This window comes from Vidua chalybeata, chromosome 2 (assembly GCF_026979565.1).
Source record: "Vidua chalybeata isolate OUT-0048 chromosome 2, bVidCha1 merged haplotype, whole genome shotgun sequence".
Taxonomy (NCBI): domain Eukaryota; kingdom Metazoa; phylum Chordata; class Aves; order Passeriformes; family Viduidae; genus Vidua; species Vidua chalybeata.
In genome coordinates this window covers 93599350-93619735 of record NC_071531.1, presented here as the reverse complement: position 1 = coordinate 93619735, position 20386 = coordinate 93599350, and the positions used below count along the sequence as shown (strand labels likewise).

Sequence of the window (20386 nt, the reverse complement as noted above, 5' to 3'; positions counted from 1 at the left end):
GGTAAAAAGGAAAAGAGATTGAAGGACAAAAAATTACCCAGAGGAAAGAAAGAAAAATGTTTGAACAATGATGACATCTCCTGTCAGTTCATGTCTTCAGTGACATTCTCGTTATTCCCCACTTTATTTGCTTTTGCAGAGGCACATCTATCACTGCAGCTCCTTTTAGCCGGTAAGTAACTGCTGCCAATTTTCAAACTAGGGCTAAACAGTGTCCCACAGCTTTAGAACTAAGGTGTTAATCTGCTAATCTAAGGTGTTAATGTAGACAAATATCCTGAAGAGTGGTATCTTTAGAACATGGACCTTCTGCCACCCAATTAAAATCCTGCTTCTCAGATAATGCTTGCTGTAATCTGCTTCCCATCGCCAAAAAAACAAAAATGAGTTCTGAATCCAAAAACTTGAGCAACTCGCTTATGGATTTGAAGTGGAATGAAGCTCTCAAAAGTACTCGAGACACTGACTTGTATTTGCTTTATCACTGAGCTTTCTCAGTAGTTACCAGTTCAAACTAATGCTTCTAAACATGAATTGCATGCCAGGAGCTGTCTGGACTCTCAGACTTTAGGGTTTACAGAAGTGGTTTTTTTTTTTTTGACAAGAGATTCCAGATTTTTCTTATTTAGTTATTAACTGGTTTGCTTTTCCCACAGTATAAGATAGTTATTTATACTTCAAGACAAGCAAAAGTTCAGGAATTTTTACTAGTCAGTAGCTTATGTCCCAAGCAACCTAGAAAAATGCACCAGAATGACATAATGAGAGAAAAGAGTAATGTCAGAGACAGTAAAAAGAAATAAAGCAGCGGTGACATCAGATACAGGATATCTTTAATGCAGCCTAGAAAATCCAATTCTAGCAAATCTGATCTTATTACTTTCTCATGTATATCCCAAATACTACAAAATTTACAGACTGTCAACTGCTATTAAGGCACAAAGAAGTGAAACTTATTAGTGGTAAGGGAAATACGTATTATTTTATTTGACCTGATTTTAGAATTACAATACAAATATAATTTTCCAGTAGTTTAAAATATCAGCTCAGTTTCATGTTTCAACATATTTTTTGGAACGATCTCAAATACCATCACATTAATTTTTAACATCTCACCCTTACAAGATCAGAGTCGTCCCTTTTGTCAGTCTTCTTTCCTGGTAAGGGTGAAGCCAGTGTGAATTCTTCATTTTCACTGTGGTCCATTTCAGTACTGTCAAGCCTAGGATGAATAAACATATATTTCCCTCATTATTATAATACATTGGGCAATCATTACAAAAAATACTAAGGACAACAATTTTCATTTAAAAAAATCTAATTAATAAATTAATAAACCAAGAACAATTTGGCAGAAGGAGCCTTTCACTATGGTTACTATAGAAATCAAGTATCACAAGCCACATCATCTAAGTCTCAAGAGAAATGCTTGGATCAAAATCACATTCAATTTCCTTTTTTCTATGGGAAAGATAAGCAGCCTTTTTAAACAGAAGAGTATGAGTTGCAAGAGATCTGTGTTTGCATACAATTGCCTACACTTTCCTATAGCCATCAAAGATCCCCAGACAGATCAGCCAAAGCACGCATACCTTCCTGTGGTGAGGTTTAGGCAATAAAACAGCAATTCAAATTTCCCTCTGCTTTTTGCAGCAGCAATTTCATTTCTATTTCAGTTTCTACAAATGTAAGCATGGACAATAATGCCTCCTGCATATGTAAAACATTGTGACCCACAGATAAAAGGCAATGCACAAAAGCCAATACACAAGCAATTTCATTTCATCTGCAGAAGCAAGATTTTTAAATATCAGTGCACGTTTTGTAATGAAAAGAAAATATGCTATGTGTGGAAATGAAAAGTGGTATTCAAAAACACAAACTCAACTCCCTGGCCTGGGCACGGCATAGTGAGTGAAATATGTTCTTTCACTCCTACAGATGTACAATCTGTATTAACTGGGATATAATGGGAAGCTTAGGTTTTATACATTCTCTCAAAAAATGCAAATCTGCCTGTACATATTCAGACAAACTAAACTGGAAATATTGTGCATCCTGGATCCTTCCCATCTCTTCATCTTTGGTATCTCCACCCAAAACACTAATCCCTTAAACTTAAGTGAACTGGAGAGATCGTGAAGATGACAGAACATGTTAGACTGTGAGTGCAGCACTTTTTAAAATTTGATCTCAGATTCTTTTTGCTGGATATAGAGAAGAATCTGGAGTCCACCTGTCATTAGTGAGTAATACAGTGCAGCATGTGAACCTGCATGACTTGTAAGAAATAAGCTTTTCTGCAGACTTTCTAGTGGAGAAATATTTCTTGTAAAACACTTCACTACATTTAAAATTAGTATTATATATTCAATAGTCACAGAAGTACCAAATGAGAAGTCTTAAATTCAAACATAACATTTCCTAATAGTCTTGAAAGAATGTGAAACAGTAGAAAGAATACAAATAGTGGAGGCTGTACAATCTCTCACTATCAGTAGAAAAAAAAAATAGCGACAGCGTGACTTTCAGTTAAAAGAAGAAAATGAACATAAGATATATAAACTGATGAATAACCTACAAAACTGACACAAAAAAAAGCTATCATTTTAAAGATAGCTAACTAGAAGATGACTTATATAGCATTACAGTGCACTCACTTTTTCATCACAAAACTAACCTAAAATCCAAAAATATTTGTCTGCAAAGTGCAGGACTTGAGGAGGAAGTCATACAGGACCACTACAATGGTCTACCAGTTGTTCCTGGGTGGGATGTGTTTGCAGCATTACAGCCAGTTTCCCAGGGACTGCAGCTGTATGTGCACACACACATATACACATGTACATATATACGTGTGTGGGGGATATATCTATCTACCTAAAGCACACTCCAAAAACCCCAACCCTGCCCTCAAAAAAATTAAAACATATGAGGCTTTCCTTTTCTCCTTCAGACAATTCTGGATGTAATTTGATTCTGGTTTTTTTTTGTTGTTGTTGGATTTGGGTTGAGTTTTTTTGTGGTTTGTTTTTGTTTTGTTTTTTTGATCTTGTTTGTTTTGGTGGTTTTTGTTTGTTTTTTGTTGTTTTGGTTTTGGATTTTTTCTAAGAAAATCTGTTTCTGGAGTTAGAAAGCCATATTCATGGTTTCAGTTATACTAATGTGGTACTGTAACTTTACTTCAATGTAGGATAAAAGAATTCTGTCTTTCCTTAGAAAACCTTATAGAAGTATTCAAAGTTTCCATTACAAATATTTGAAATATCAAAGATCCTTTGTTGTCTACCAACCTCCCTTTGATCCTTCCTGGAGAGCTTGGATTTGAACTGCTGCTGGCATTGCTTACAGTTTCCATTCGTGAAGATTTGGATTGAGACTGCTTGCCTGCTGACGAAAGAGGCTTATTAACTGCTCCAAGAACATTGGCTGCTTTGGGCTGAAACCAAAAATATATTTCCTTTATTTTAAGCTACACGTTCAGATATTGTTAACATGTACTATGCTTAAAATATTCACAGATTTCACTTTCTGCAATCATTATGTTAATTTTAACACAAAGTCATAAACATATTCGTATGAAGGCTACAACACACACCAGAAGGAAGCTGAGGGAGCTGCAATCAAGTAACTTGCTGCCACCAAAGCTGGTATTCTTCTCTCTAGCCTTAGATTCTGTCCTCTTCTCACTGCTAGTGCTGTGTGCTCACCAGACCATGCAGTCAGGCATTGCGTCACTTTCTGTGCCATTTGCTTTCTGCTGATTTATCTACCTGAACCAGCTCCCCATCTGCATCAGAAAAGCACCTGGTCCAGCAAAGCAGAAATAGCAGCACAACAGCCCTTTATGCAAAGGGGACATTACTGGCAACCACATTAGTTTCAACTGGGAATAAATGAGAATCTCAAAAGCCAAATACTGTGGAGAAAATTCTGATACTTCTTGCACAGATTTTAAAATGCTAGGCTTCTAATAAGTGCCACAATTTCCAGACACTGGTGATCTTCAGGTTATGAATTTAACTGGATTGTCTTTCAGACCTGCCAAACACCTCCAGCTCATACTAACTTTTGAGAGACTTGAAAGAGTGCAATTACTCCTAAAGAGAATGCCAAACACCCATGTACAAATTTTTGAATTAAAGACCATTCCCTGCATTTCTCATTATCCATCTTCTCCTTCAATATTAGATTCCAGCTATGTCTGCAGTTAGTGACAGCTACAAAAAGTTCAACATGCATATCATATCAGCCTTGGGTGTTTCTTTTTTCAGAGGTACAGACCATGAAGTTCTGGTTTTACTTTTATAGCCAGAGGGAATTTTGCATTTACAAAGATTCATTCTGCACTGAGCACAAAAAAAAAATATGCCTTCCAAAAATAAACCTTGGAGAACTAAATCCAGCTTAACAATTTACATCTATTAGTTTAGAACTAAATGTTAATCAGTGTATGCTGAAAGAGCTCAAAAGCAAAGAGATTTTCAAATTCACACTGAACTGGACTTCCTGCTGAGGAGGGACTAAGAGGGCCCGCACAAAGAGCTCCTCCCTTTCACAGAATCTACACTCAAAGCCTTCCTGCCCTCAGTTTTATCTGCTTATATCCACTCCACTAACATTCACCCAAGCCAGTTTTCCACTCGCAAAAATAAGACTCCCCAGACCAACATTCATTTCATGTTCCTCTCGTGATAGTGAAGAAACTGAAAATTTTGGTGGCCAAATACACCTCTCCTGTTTGTTACAAAGTTTCAAAACAACACAAAAGAGCTAGAGTGTCTAGAATTTCTAGGCACTAGAAATTTAAAATAATATAAAAGTTGACTGAGGATTCAAAAGAATTTCAATGATGATCTATTCCAGTCCATAAATACTGAGTTTCAATTTCTCAAAGAGAAATCTGCTTCTTTTCCTGGCTTGCACTCCTCCTTTATTATTAAGTTACTAGCTGACAGCTCATGCTTCATTAGCAAAGTTAAGTGTAATGAAGATTTGTTTCACAACATAACAAATTAATGTTCTTTGTCATCTAGAACAGGATGCATTAATCCAGATGAAAACCACAGTTTGTCACTTCCTTTACCAGACGTTAATTTTATCCTAAAGAGGACCTGGGTTTAGTTTTAGTGAAGAAAGAACACTGGCATTCAACAGAATGCATATTCTAAAGGAACAAATTAACAAAACTATAGAACAGTCAGTTATCTTGTAAGGTACTGTAAAATTGTATTCAGCTTTGCCAAAGATTAATGATGTGATTTTTAAAATTATTTCTGTTAAGAGTTTTCCATAACTGCCATTTTGTATGCAACACTGTAGTTTTCTGCAGTCTAAAAAGGTTAACCATTTTGTAAACTTGACAAATATTATGGGTTATATTGGAGTGGTTTTGAATCCTCTCCTTCTAAAGGCAACAGGCTTTGCCTGTTGTTGTCACCACCCAGTATAGACAGCAGCTGTTTTCCTTTTACCCATCTCTTTCTCTATACCTAAAACAATCTTAAACATAGTGTTTCATTAATTACATGCTAGTTTTCTTTAAAAAACAAAGCAACAGCCAAAAAGACCCCACAAAGAAAGCAAATAAAACTGTCACTCCAAAAACAAAGACAAACCAGAACACAAACACAGCATTAAACCTCAACTCCCACCATACCTACCTTTCCAGGGGTGAAAAAAGACTTCATTTCCGGAGGAAGATAATTTTTGGTGTTACTGAAATTCTGTAAAAAAAAGGGGGTGGGGGCAATTACAGCAATAATCAGTGAACAAGAGATAAATATAGATACATTCTAGAAATTGCAGTGAAAGATTTTATTTACATCATTTATGCTTTTGAATTTTTAAACTAGATCAATAATATGGGAGATGGGGGAAGAGAAATTGGTGTGTGCACATACATATATTTATGACAACATATCCATCCATACATTTTCAACTACAATGTAAGAGAAAGAAGTCTGAAGTTACAAGAAATATTTAAGAAAAAGAACCATGAATTACAACTAGCAAATATTTAAACAGACTTATCTCAAGAAAAATTAAATGCCAAAGGATACCTTGTCAGGTTGAGTAAAATATCTGGCTGGAAGTACAGGGTCTTTAGGGGATTCCAAACTGTATGTTGTACTCTTTGACATAATGATATTCATTGCTACATCACAGACTGTATATAGTTTCTGTAAATAATTAAATTTTAAAAACAGTTCATTGAAAATCTTGACAAAAGACAGTGTATCTTCCGTGCACAGGACAAGAAATCACAGTTTAAAAACAATCACCTTAAACATTTAACACTAGACCGCATCTTAAAACAGTGTCTCAGGATACTGAAATACAGATGGTAAAAGCAAAAGTTGTGTGTCTAACAGTTGAAGACAGATGGTTTTCATGGTCTTTCTGCACTTAAGAGTAATGTTTGCCACACAACAAGTTTCTAAGACAAAGTTAATCAAATGAGCACACACATCCCACCCATCCACTACCCAAAACACATTTCTGTGGGAAAAGCAGAAAAGGGACAAATCTAGATATGATGTGATGCTAAAACCACAAAAAAAAAAAAAAAAAAAAAAAAAAAAAAAAAAAAAAAAAAAAGTTTGATACATGCACTATACAATAGCAGAGATTTCTGATTTCTAATTTATTTTTCTTCCTCTATTAAATTTACTCTTGCACATTAGAAATTAAATACTAAATTGCACTTTAGTGGATGATTTAAACAGTAAATTTTACAGTTTATATCTCTTTAAAGTTAGTGTTTCATAATCTTACTGAGACAGAAACAGAAGAACTGAAAACTATTACAACTCCCTTGCAAATGTGCAAGAATTACTGAAACACAGGAAAATAACTGACATCTAAACTACAATAAATATAATCATTACAGTAAATAAAGTATCTTTTCATACATACAATTCTATTGAAAGACATTTTGAAGTTGGTGTATAAACAAAAACCAACTCCTTTACATTAGCAGGCCAGAATTAAATGCAATTTCCAATCAAAAAGTATCACCTACTTCATTCATTTTTTGATCATCTGGTCCTTGAGCATCCTTAGTCTGTTTGATATTTTCTACCATTTTTCTGATAAAGGCATGACTGTTGTTTTCATTTTTAGCCATTAATATTTCCAGTATGAACCACAGGCACCTTCAGGAGAAATAGAGTATCTCGCATGAATCAAAGTACAAAAGAAATTCCTTTAAAAAGCACATTTGAGAACATGATTAAGTCCAGCTTTTACTAGTGTTATGAATTTGAACCAGTCTAACTCTGAGAAAACAGTTCTTTTGGAAAAATGAAATGAAGATGAGCAGAAGGTGAAGGGTTCCTCTATAAAATATCACAGAGCACTAAAAAAGCACCTATACTATTTCTCTCAATATTTTACAGAAGTAAGTGGCATTGTTATGCACACTGGACTGTGTAACAGGGTACCACAATGAATTAAAATTCTACTTAGAATAAAGTTAGAAATAACACTATTAAAAGTGGTCTTACTCTTTAATGTCCTTGAGTTGTTCAATGTCCTGGACTTTGACATAATCTGGGTCATGAGCTAGAAGATGGATAGTATAAGGAACAACATACTCTGGTAGAAGTGACAACAGTTTCTCTGAAAAGCAGAAGAAAGATACATCAAAAAACTACATACCAAGAAGTATGCTTTTCTACCAAAGAGGAGATGGCAAATTTTGAGGTCAGCATGCATTAAGGTACAAACACATGTTGGCCTATCATTTCTCCATGATGTTTCATTTCATGGCTGATGTGCACATGTTTCATGCGTGCAAGAACTAAGATTTTAAGTATCTCTTGCTCAGGGCTGCTTTGTATTCTAGCTACCTTGAGATACAGCTCCAGTTACCTCTTACTCCCAATCTTTTCCTCAGTTTAAAGCCTATATTCTGAAGGACTTTGAAAAGCAGACGTGAGGATGGATCACAAAATCCACATTGGCTGCAAGATGTAAGACCAGCACAACTGCAGGATAAGCTGCTACTATTTCTTTGGACACTGCAGTGTACAGCCTTGCTGTCAAACGAACACATGCTTTCTGCAGGGATTTTGCAGTCAAATTGCCACAATATCTGTTTCCAGAGGAGTGGGAGGTCACATGAAAGCTGTAACAAAGTAGTAATGCACTGAGTTTGAAAGGCTCAATCCCACCTAAACAGAGCAGCACAACTCAACTGTGACACTCAAAGCATTCAAAATATTTTCTAGCATTCTCTGAGACTTTTGGAATCCTAAGCAGGACTGCAAGAAAGTCTTTCCTCCACCATAACAGTCTGAAGGCCTATCTCCCTTGGGGATTCCAAAAGTAAGGGCTGTTGCCAATGGCCTTCTCACAGTTATGATCACAAAATACACTTTCTGTAAGGTAACAAACTCCCTGAACCAACCAACACCATTCAGCATGAACTCCAGCACCTCAGAGATCAAGGGGCACGGACAACAGATGGACAAGTTGTACACCAAAAGTAAAAAAAAAAAAAAAAATCAGCAAACATCCACACTTCTTTCTTATGCCTGATGCCTGAGTGAAGCTGGAGGACACACAGCACACCTAAGTTACTAAACCTGTACCCTGTGCAACAGGCAAGACAATGGTCAGAAGAAGGCGTCCTGGTATTCCATGTATGGCACAAGTGTCTGATCTTTAGTGCTTGTGGCAAATGCAATATCAGATTGTTGACATGACTTGAATGTACATGTGAAGGGAAGAGGGAAATCCCCAGCTCCACTTTTGAAAAGTCACATTTTGCGAGAGTAATTGCATGACGAAGTCTGGAAAATCTTCCTTCATTAAACTTTTATCTATACCATATTCAGTTATGAGTAAGTCCAAACATCTGTAAATCATTATATACCCTAATATTATTTGAAAACTATTTAAAAATACATTAGAACGCTAACAGTTTTACCTCAAATATATGTAGTCATATGAGATGCGCTTGACAAACATTGTGCACATCAAACACAATACACCATTATTGCAGATTTTACAAAACTAACAAAATAATTGCCATGCATACATCAAGTCTTAACCTATCCCTTTCTTAGAGATCTGTATAAATAGGGTAATGCACAGTTTGCATAAAATATATGTAATATATAAAATCACCCAATGTCTTTGTATTTCAAGCCATATTTATGTAATTGAAATCCACTTTGCAAAGCAGTTTTTAGTGTGTTTCAATTAACACTGCATTATTAACTTTAAAAACATCCTTAAACATCCTTTACTTCTTTTCAAGTTGGCTAAAATGTCCTGCATTTTAGCCAGCAGCTGTTTACATTACTAAATAAAATAATAAAGATGGCAGGGTAGGAAAAGAATGTAATTACAACTTCAGAACACTAGCAAAATTGGCTTGCCTTAGATATGCCCCAGACAAACCAACCCACTATTATTTGTGCTAATTAGCAGCTTCAGTAGAATGCTAATCAAGAGCTCAAACTCAATTTTTCAGTAACTTCCTGCCTTGGACAATTTCTCATATAACTATAACAATAATTCCAACCGGGTCTGGAAAATAAAATGAACTAGTTCCAGACATAACAGGGAAAGAAAAAATATTGATACATATTATATTTAACCCTGTCATGACAAAAACAGTAAGGGGAAAAAAAAAAAATATCTTTAATGAAAGAAGACAAGGTAGGGTGGGTTTCCTATGAGCACATAAAACTACAATATGCCAAAACCCTTCACAAGAGCCCTTTTAGGTAGAACATTCATTTAAAAAAATTATCTTTACTCTTGTAATTTTTCTGCTTACTGACTTTCAAGTAAAAGCCCATCATGAGCACATAAAAATTCCTATGCAAGATACATCTCTACCCATATGAAACTAGTAAAAGATACACAATCAAAATAAGTCTCTTCCTGAGTGGCTTCCAATCTGAATAGAATTTAGAGTATTTAAGAGGGCTGAGAATAATTCCTGCCAGCCTATAAAAGGCCAGTGTGGAAGAAATAGGCGTTTTACTGTCAAGTACCAGTCCTTAGAAAGTTTTCCTCAGGCAGGGTAAACAGAAGTTTACCATCTTTTCAACAAAAGCTGAAATCCCCCCAAAAAATCCAACAGATATCCTCCTCACCTATATGAAGTTTTCAAGACAAAACATATAATAAAATCACAAATTTATAGATTCAGACACATAGCTGGAATAATCAAAGGTGCAGATTTCCTGAGGAGGTACTGCCATCATCACCACTCTCAGTTACTGCATGGTCAGCACGAAGAGTGGCAGAGGGAGACACACATTTAAATATTGTGTTATTTTCATAAGTTAGCTTTGGCTGAACTGCTGCAATATGTATATTTTAGGATACAAACAGTTCAAGACATTTTATTTACTGAAAGCTCAGACTGGTAAATCTGAATGGCACGAAGTTAAGATTGTAATCCTCAAAACTCCTGCAATCTGTATTTAATCCGGACTCCCCATGCATTATAGCATATGTCAAATCAAAGACATAATGCAATTATTTCAGCAAGAAAATAATTTGTCAGGTGCACTCTGAGGTCCTATTGGATAAAGAAAATCACACACACCTAGGTTTCTCTTAATTTCTTCCACAGATTTCTGATATTAACTTTTCAGCATCTATTTCAAACACATGATAATTATGCTTTCTGTCTACATAATTAAAGCGACACTTCAATTTTCAAGAGAAATAGTCTTAAAATTACTTAGAGGTGTTTGTTCAATTTATTTTTTCTTTTTTACATGTTATTGAGTGGGAGAAAAGTACCACTTTTTTCTTTAATTAATGATACACAAAGGGATTTGTCTGCAGACTTATTCTCTGATCAGAGTCTAAGGGGACTGAGAAAGACTGACTGACATAACTGATATGAAGTGATTCATAAACACAGAAGGAAGTCAGTTATCTGACAGCATCTCTGAGATCAAATTCACTAAACAGGTCTGGTTTAGGCTAAAAGGATAAAAAAATCCTCTTCATTTCAAAGGTCAAACCATCAGTATCTTTCAAAGCAATAAAACTTTCAAAACCTCTCATTCAAAAATGCTAGAGCTCTTCACAAAGGTCTACTTTTTCCCTATGACCCTGTACCAGCATTGTAATACTGTGTAGCTTTAAGTCAAAAGGACTGATTTAATAAAAGAAAAATAGCTGACATGAGTCCATAATGGCTTCCAAAGCATTCTCACGATCAGACCACTGGCACTATGAAAGAATTGCATAAACTCATCCTGAAGTGCCAACAAATATAGCCCTTTGCAGGAAAAACAGAAGATTCTACTCAATACAGAGTGCAAGGACAGTCTATTTAGTATAGCATTTATCCATTAAAGTTACTTATTAGTAATTGCTGAAGTAAAATTAATCATTGTCACTTAATTTAGAACACTATTAAGTTCAAATAGTACACATAATTGCCTTGTAAAATTACTTCACTCCCAATATATTTAGGCATAAGCATTTGCATGGCTTTTAACAGAACTCAAAGACTTCAGCAGTGCCCTGTTAAAAAAAAAAATCAAAATAAAATCTGGACAAAAGAAAACCTGAAAAATCTCACTTTTCATTACATACCTCCAAATCAAATTTACAGTCATTCTGTGTACAAAAACAGACAACTATCAATGTTTTCAGTCAACTCACATTTATATTTGAACTACAGCACATGTAGCAAAAAGTGACTTCTATTCTCTTACCACTAACTGCTGCATGTTGCTTCAGATATTCCCTTCTGACATTTATGTTCTTCACAAGGCACTGTCTAGCATGAGCTCTTCTCTCTTTCACGGGATCTTTTGCACACAGTGCACAAATAGCCATATATTCTAGTGGCAGCCGTAGTCTAGAAAGGCCTTTGTGAAGTTTCTGAGCAAATATTTGTCTCACTTGGTAACATTCATCCTATTAAAAAAAAAAGGCAAAACCAAAAAAAAAGATAACAGTAAACTTTTCTTAAAGCAATATAAACTGTAAAAAAAAGCATGGAAGCTCAGGTAAATATGCTAAAATCAATTAGACCTTGAACCCACTGAAAGATAGGAATTGCAATAATTTTTTTAATGCCAATTCAGAGCAATTGAATTGAATTCTTCCTTTAAGCTCAGAAGAAGAGCTGAGGTTCAAAAATTGTGCAGGAAGATATCACACTCAGGACCCAAGGCCTAATTTAGCATAGTAATAAGGCATGGAGTTACTGAAGTTGTTTACAGTTGGGTCACTTGCTTTGTAAAGCCAAAGATCTGCACAAAAACATTTTAGCCACCAGTAACCACCACATTGTTGATTTTGCTGCTATGATTTCACACATTTTCATCAAGACGTTAATATTAACAACTGAATAAAATTCAACAGGATTACCAGATAAGGTGAAACACTGAAGAGAGTAGCAAGCATTTCCATTATGCTGTGGAAACCTATGCACTACAACTGACCATGGGAGAGAATTACTTGTGTTTAACAGCTGACAAACAACACAAAGTAAAACAATATGAAGGCAGCAATTGTAGTTCTACAGCTTATTGAGCAGAAAAGGCATGAATTTTAATTTTTTTTGTATGAAAATAACCTACATACACCATTTAATACATGACAAACCATTTCCTAACACGGGACAAGGAAGCTTAACAGAAACACATGTAGAAAAGACTTTGAAGAAAACATACAGAAAAACTTAAGGTAAACAAGGTCACCAAAACAACTTGGCACATTTAACCTGCCAAAAAATAGGTCAAGAGGAAAGATTTATCTCTAAATACAAAGAAAAAATGTTAACAGGAGTAAGTAGCTATTTTAGTCAAATTATAGCTTTGAAGTCAGAAAGGATTGAAGCGGGTTTCCAGTTATCAGTCAGCTGAAGTGCAGAGCCAAAACCTAGCCACTGGAAACACTGGCTCTGCTAAATTTGCAAATGGCATAAAAGAAATCATGTATTAGATAAAAGAATCTTCCCTCTGCCTCCATCAAAAATGGAATTGAGAAGAAACTTTTTTCAATGAAGCCCCATTTTCTCCTTTCTATGCTTCAAGCAATATTCCCCCTCTGTGGACTGAAATCCTGAAACACCTTCTGTAGCCAGAGCTGAAGTAACTCAATACCACAAACTCAAACCATGAGACCTGCTCATCATCTCTTGTCTTGGATTTGCTTACAGCAAAGCCACCCCCACAGGAGGCTAAGACAGAGCCCTCTTTTCCTCCTCAGCATCACCTAAGTCTAAAGCCTTTAGGAAGCTCAGAAGAGACAGATGCCTAGCTGCTGTTCAGCAGGGAAACATCTTTGTCTCAGAGGACAAGGGAGGTACAGTTGGTTGCTACTGATGGTATTGTGTGGCCAATTGGAATGGCTATAATTTCTTTATCTTTTAATATTGGGAATAACCTTAAATTGACTCAGTTACACTAGCTCACTAAGAAGAAGGGGACAAAACTTAACCAAGGTATGCTATTTTTAACAGCATACACAAACTCCATAAATTAATCCAATTTTCTATATCTACACCTTTAGATTTAATGCTAATTCATCATGCAAAAGTTCACCATTTAAAAGCAAAAAAAATATGTATTTGCAAAACATCATGTACCACTCAGACACAGCTCTGATTCATCAATTACAACACCTTGAGTTAACAAAGAAAACTGAAAAAGCTCTGCGTAAGTTTCATTTGCCTAAAACAATCCCAATCTACAAGACTTATTCTAAATACAATTAAATTGTATTTTCAACAGCAAAGCTTATCAGGTCTTAAATCTGATCTTAAAGCTTGTTAAACACTGAAGTACTATCCTCAGTTACATTTCACTGTCTTTCAATATGAAGCTCTGATGACATCAGAATTTGTTCTGGAGATAAAAGAAGTCATCTGATCAGAAGTCAGATCAAAGTAGTCAGAAGCTTGTAAGACTGGCCAAACACATATGTAACTTATTTTAAAATTACTAGAACTACATGCATTTCATCATTATAAAGCCCCTGTTTACCAATGCCACTTTCACACAGCAATTAGTGACAAAATTTAATTATGTGTTCTGCACTCCAGTCATTACATATTACAAAACAGCAGCATCAGAGGGGAAAAAAGTGCGAGCACAGAACGACAGTAGAACCTATGCAACCATCACATGCCTTAAAAAGTAAGATTTTTCTGGTTTTAATCTGTTTTCTGATCTGCTCACTTAGAGAATCTTTGCTGTGAATTAAATAAGACAAAACTAGAGTTGGCCTTGATGTCACCTGATTTGTTGCTAGACTTGAAAGTGTTAAGAATAAATAAACTTTCAGAGTATTTAGTATCTACCATCAAGAAATGGATTCTAATACTAACCACTCTAAGCATTAACACACATGTATGCATATGTGCATATGCGAATCTCAAAAAAAAAAAATACAGTACCACTTTTAAGTGAAAAAATTGTTGAAGCTATTACAGATACTCTGCATCTGAGCATCTCCACTGACAATGAGAAAGGAAATTGGAAAAGGCCTCAAAAAACATCTAGAAAAGTTATTTTTAAGTATTCAAAATCCATTAGAAGCTGCAGTGAAAATGAAAGGCAGAATTCCTGACCTGACAGAGCTTACAATCTAAATTCTAGAAAACAACTTAGAAAGTCACAAAAGGCAAAGAAGTATTAATAAATGAAGAGGGAAAAGTGACAGAAACTATACTACAAAGGAATAGATTCTCCTGGAAGTGATGACAAAGCATATGGATATCCACAGGGAGGGAATTACACACACCCAACACAGCTTTACACAGGACAAATCATGCCTGACTGGTCTAACCTTTTACAATGAACTGAATGTGCAAATGGATAAGGGATGAGCAATTGATGTCACCTACCTGGATTTCTATGAGGGCTTTGACACAGGTATACACAACATTGCTGTCTCTAAATTGGAGCGATATGAGTTTCAGAGATCGACTACTCAACTGATAAGAAACTGGCTGGATGGCCACATCCAAAGGACTGTGATCAAAAAAAACTGATGTCCAAATGGAGATCAGTAACAACTGGTGTGCTCAGGGGGGAATACTGGGACCAGCATTGTTCATCTTTGTTAATTACACAGATAGAGTTGAGAACATCCCTCAGCAAGCCTGTGGATAACACCAAGCCAAGCGGTGCAGTTGATGCACTGGAGGGAAGGACTGCCACCCAGAGGAACCTTGACCGGCTTAAGGACTGGGCCAGGAAAACATCAGGAGGTTCAAGAGCCCCAGGTGCAAGGTGCTGCACCTGGCTCCAGACAACTCTCAGTATCCATACAGGCTGAGACATGAAGGGATTGAGAACAGCCCTGCAGAGGACTGGGGTCACTTGTGGATGAAAAACTAGACATGAGCTCGCCACCCAGAAAGCCAACCACATCCTGGGCTGCATCAGAAGGAAAGTGGCCAGCAGGGTCAGAAAGGGGATTCTTGACATGTACTCTGCTCTCATGGGACACTCATCTGGAGTGCTGTGTCCCACTCTGGAGCAAGGGTTTTAAACTGAAAGAGGTGAAGCTTAGACTGGACACAGGGAAAAGATTTTTTACCATGAGGGTGGCAGGACACTGGAACAGGTAGCCCAGAAAACTTGTGAGGACCCCATCATTGGAGATGTTCAGGGCCAGGTTGGATGGGGCTTTGAGCAACCTGTTCTAGTGGAAGGTGTCCCTGATCACAGTAAAAGAGTTTAATGGGATAATCTTTATGGGTTCATTCCAGTCCAAAGTATGCTATAATGCTACAGCAAAATGTGATACTAACTGGTTTATAAATGTTGAGAACCCTATCATGTTCTAATTAGAATCTTATCTCTCAAAGTTCCTTTTTGAAAATTCAGGGAAGGTAAGCGTTAAACATAAAAAAGGTGACAACACATCTGTTAGAATATCCACAAACAGTTAAGACTGTTGTAGCTGGAAAATAAGTGATAAAATGAGAGACAGTGGAGGGTGAAGGGCCTGCACCTTAACATACTGAAAAGAGCATCAAAACAATGAAGCAAAATTCTGATAGGAACTACAAGGTTAACATTTGCAATAAAGATTTGCCACAGGAGGGAAATGACTGAAGAAATTAACAGATTTTGATCACTGGGTTCACAAGAAAACAGAACATGCAAACGCTACATTGGCAAGGCTACTTTGGCATGACATTATCCAGCTTGAGTATCCTTTCCAGAGCAGAGACAGAACTTATTTGTCATTACACTGAGTGCCTGTTTTTGTCTTGACTAATTTTGTTCGGAACTGTAAAAATCCTTATAACTCACTTTGAGACAAGACTAACATTTCTATTCAGTTTTGGAATAGGAAAACTGAAAAGCAGAATTTGCTTTGGGTGTAAAGACCTCCAGTTATTACCACTGAATTCCTGCTGTAGTTTTGCTAGATTTCATCTGCTTAAGTAGTTTAAAGCTTTGTTCCATTTCTCTTGTTTTTCATAGCATTTGGGAACTGAGTAAGGGCTCCTTTTCATAGGAACACAGAAGCTTAAAATCCACATAAACATAGTTAAAAATAGGGACTGTCTTAGTCTGGTACAGGAATGATTATTCTAGCCTGAAACCAACTTGAAGCAATTTTTGAAACTAAAAAATATACTCTGTATGAAAGTAAACAATATCCACAAAGGAGCCATACTCTGTATTTTCTAACATTAAATGCCAATTTATAGTCTTCTGACATTTAAAATGGGTTGCAGCTTTTAGCTGGACACAGGAATTAAGATTTAAAATGGCATTCCAGAGGATTTCTTGACTTCTGGAAAGCCAGGAGAATACCAGCAGCTACACAAATAACACCAACGGAAGTCTCTTCATGACCACCTTACTCTTGGGGTATGAATCAATTTCTGTACAATTTGCTAAGCCTACAAGCCAGAAATAGAGAGGGTCCCTATATCTCTACTTAAAATTTGAGTTATTTCCTTACTATGGGTTCACAGGCAGAAGTTAAGGATGAAAATTCCAGCATCTGCTAAGGAATATCTCTCTATTTCTTCTAATATTTGAAGTATGTTAATTATTTTTGCAGACCTCTGCATTCCAAATGTATTCTACCCAAGTATTGAGAAACCAAGGTGACTGTTTTCACCACAGTTCAACATACTTTACATCATCTCATTTTAACTTCTAGTAATATTATAAGGCAGCTGGGGTATTACTTAAATGCATCCTGCATTTCTTAGTTTACCAGTATTCTAACATTTGACTACTCTAAGTATTCCCCCAACTGACAGCCCAGTACTACAGATCTAATTCTCATCTACAATGAGTTTTCAAGATTATGTAATGGAGAAATAATTTCCTGCCAAGGCTGAATATATTGCATAAAACCAGATTCACAGAAATAACATACAGAACAAACAACTATATACTCATACATCTCCTGATAACCCACAACTCCCAACAAATTTCCTTACATTTATGGCTAGTGCACACAGCTGGTATTGTTCTAAGGTGATGATTTCGTGGTAACAAGGTTCTTGTGCCAACTTCACAATAGCATTCCCTGCAGCCAGCCTCAAGCGAGACATGTCAGGTTTACTGAAAAACAAGCACATGGATTGTGAAGGTTAATTAGTAAAAAAATTATGTAATTATTTGACTTAACTAAATCTAATAAGTTTGCATCACTGGAAAAACAAGTACTTCAAAGGAAAGAAGTTTCTGTGAACTTAGCCACCCCCATGCTAGAAGAAGCAATTTCAAACCCAAAATAATTTTCATGGCACCACATTTTATAGCCTATTCCCACTTACCATTACCTGGTCCCAACCTGGCAATAAAAATTTTCAATCAAACTTCCTAAAAGTTTGTGAAACAGTTCTAGCTGTGAATTGAGCCAAGACAGGGCATACTGCCCCTCAGAGACCACATCTAGCAGTAAGATACTTCTGTTCAGCTTGCTGGTCCCCCTTCAGCAGGAGAGTCCTGCCAAAGAAGTAGCCCGCTTATTTCTAGTCCCCAAAGTTGCCAAACTTTTCTAGCTCAAAATCCATGCTTCAGGCCAACATAAATTAAGATTAATTAGACACTGTAATACATGATTAAGTGAATTTTATTTTAAGACAATAGCAAAATGTCCTTTGAATGCAACCACTGAAAACGCTGTCTATCAGATATGTGGCAAATTTTCTATAGCACAGAACTATGATATTTGAAACTCCAAAAGGTTTTTAATAATTTTTCTCTTGGTGAGCATTAGTTTGTGAAAAAATGCAGATGGCATTTCAAGAAAATCTCAATTCAACTTCACATCTAATAGCAATACTTTCAGCAACTGCTAGCATCCTCTGATACTGAAATTGTCCTATTTTATGCTTAGTATTGACTAAAATCAAAGATACTACAAAGATATGCAAGATTAAATCTAGCTGTTCTACATAACCACAAACAGAAAATTTGTATAATCTTGAATTTTGTAGGACTATTTATGACTTATAAAATTAAAAAGAAAGACTTGGAAAGGACAGTTGAGATACTGTTTATTGATAAAATTAGATATTAGAAAAATACAAGACTGGTGAATTTAACCTACACGTGATTAACATCTTGAAGAAATCAGTTGTTGATTTAAAAGCAACTCAAGAAAGTCATCAATCCTACTACTTCAAAGTGTGAAGGATGAACACGAGAAGGGATTTGTTGTCCAAATGGGACCTTGCCTTCACCTGACACTCCAGGCTGAACCATGCTTTGAAGTAAAAAAAAAAAAAAAAATTCCCTTACACTGTCACTGAAAGGTAGAGTTGTATGGATTTCAAGAGGCATACAGGCAGAGTCACTTTTAGGGCTGATGAGGGCAACAACACTGAGAAGATTACAACATGACTGATGGCCTCAACAGCATCAAAGGCTCCTGAGCCCTGCCACTTTCACTTAATTCAATTATGCTTAGCAGATTCTTAAACAGTGTTTAAAAGACAAGTGCAAGCCATGAACACTAAAATTGACTCACACAGAATGACCTCACATCAAGTACAATCTAAAAGGTTATGTTCTGTACTGAATGGACAATTTTACTCTTTTCAAAGCCTACTTGAAGTCAGAAGGAGCAGTATCAGGTTTGCACATAAGGGATGCAGTAAGCATTGTCAGAAAGAAGATATCCTTATTGCACTCAATGGGTGAAGAACAAAGGTCAGGAAGTGTCAGCAAGTTCCATGCAGAACTAACAGGCCTGAGACATCATCTCCTCTGCTTCAGGTTTTGAGAGTAATTGTAAATGTAAGCAGCACTGCTCACACAGAGACAACAGACTGGCCCTTCTACCAGTTTGGAGCTCTCCTGAAAAGCAATAGTGAGAATCATAAAATAATTATTACATGTCCTGTCAACAGGGCTCTTGCCTCATTCAGCAGTGGGTGCACATTTTCCCTAGTCTTCCTTTTGTCATTTATTTACTTAGAGAAGCTCTTCTGGTTGCCTTTGTCACTTCTCACTAGATTTTATCCCATTTGGGATTTGGCTTTCCTAACTGTATCTCAGATGGTGTTCCCTGTATTCCTGCCAGATTACCCACCTCTGCTTCCTCCCTCTGTATACTTCATGCAACCATAGAATAGTTGGGGCCAGAAGGGACAGTTAAAGCTCATCTAGTCCAGCCCCCTGCAATGAGCAGGTACTTGGAGGCCTGTGCAACTTGACCTTGAATGTTTCTAGGGATGGAGCAGCTATTATCTCCCTGGGCATCCTGTTTCAGTGTTTCATCACCCTTACTGTAAAAAAAACATCTTCCTTCTATCTACAGGCTCCCTTTAAGTAATGACAGGTCACAATAAGGACTCCCTAGACCCTTCTCCAGGCTGAACAACTCCAGTTCATTCAGCCTTTCCACATAAAAGTGCTCCAGCCCTCTGACTGTTTTTGAGACCCTTCTCTGAAAATGCTCCACCAGGTCCATGTGTTTCCTGTGCTGAGAACCCCAGAGCTGGGTGCAGTACTTTGCGTAGGGTCTCATTCTCAGAGAGAGCTAAGAGGCAGAATCAAATCCCTCGACCTGCTAGCCACGCTTCTTTTGATGTGGCCCAGGACACAGCTGGCTTTCTGGGATGTAAGCACACATTGTTGGCTCATGGCCACACTTTCCTCCACCAGTGTCCCCAAGCACTACTCTGCAGGGCTGCTCCCAATCCCTCTTTTTGTGTTTGAATTTTGCCAGGAGCACCTTGCTCATCCAGGTACAGTTTGCTGAAGTATCCATCCACTTTTTCTGCTGTGATCACTCTTGAGTACTGAGGGGTGATTTTTTAATACTAAGTAATTAGCTTTCTTAGGCTCTTCTTCCCTCCAGGCCTTATCCTATGGGATACACACATTCTTGTAGAGACCCAAGATTGTTCTCCTGAAGTCCAGTCCAATCTTCCTTCTGATCCCCTTTTTGACCTCAG

The 20386-nt window shown here is 36.7% G+C and overlaps 1 protein-coding gene across 4 annotated transcripts in view; it reads right to left on the bottom strand.

Annotated features, from left to right (window-relative positions):
* The window catches only part of PDS5B (PDS5 cohesin associated factor B), a 99053-nt gene that overhangs the window by 8921 nt on the left and 69746 nt on the right, over positions 1 to 20386 (bottom strand). For 2 of the 4 annotated variants that reach the window (XM_053935044.1, XM_053935046.1), the window contains exons 24-31: positions 17417 to 17540; positions 11703 to 11907; positions 7509 to 7623; positions 7025 to 7157; positions 6063 to 6182; positions 5664 to 5726; positions 3294 to 3439; positions 1117 to 1222 (exon numbers count right to left, since the gene is read on the bottom strand). In XM_053935044.1, coding sequence (XP_053791019.1) covers positions 1117 to 1222; positions 3294 to 3439; positions 5664 to 5726; positions 6063 to 6182; positions 7025 to 7157; positions 7509 to 7623; positions 11703 to 11907; positions 17417 to 17540 — 1012 coding nt within the window. Of the gene's footprint in view, positions 1 to 1116; positions 1223 to 3293; positions 3440 to 5663; positions 5727 to 6062; positions 6183 to 7024; positions 7158 to 7508; positions 7624 to 11702; positions 11908 to 17416; positions 17541 to 20386 lie in introns of those variants that run through there. The other 2 variants (XM_053935045.1, XR_008429262.1) reach the window with 2 other exon arrangements.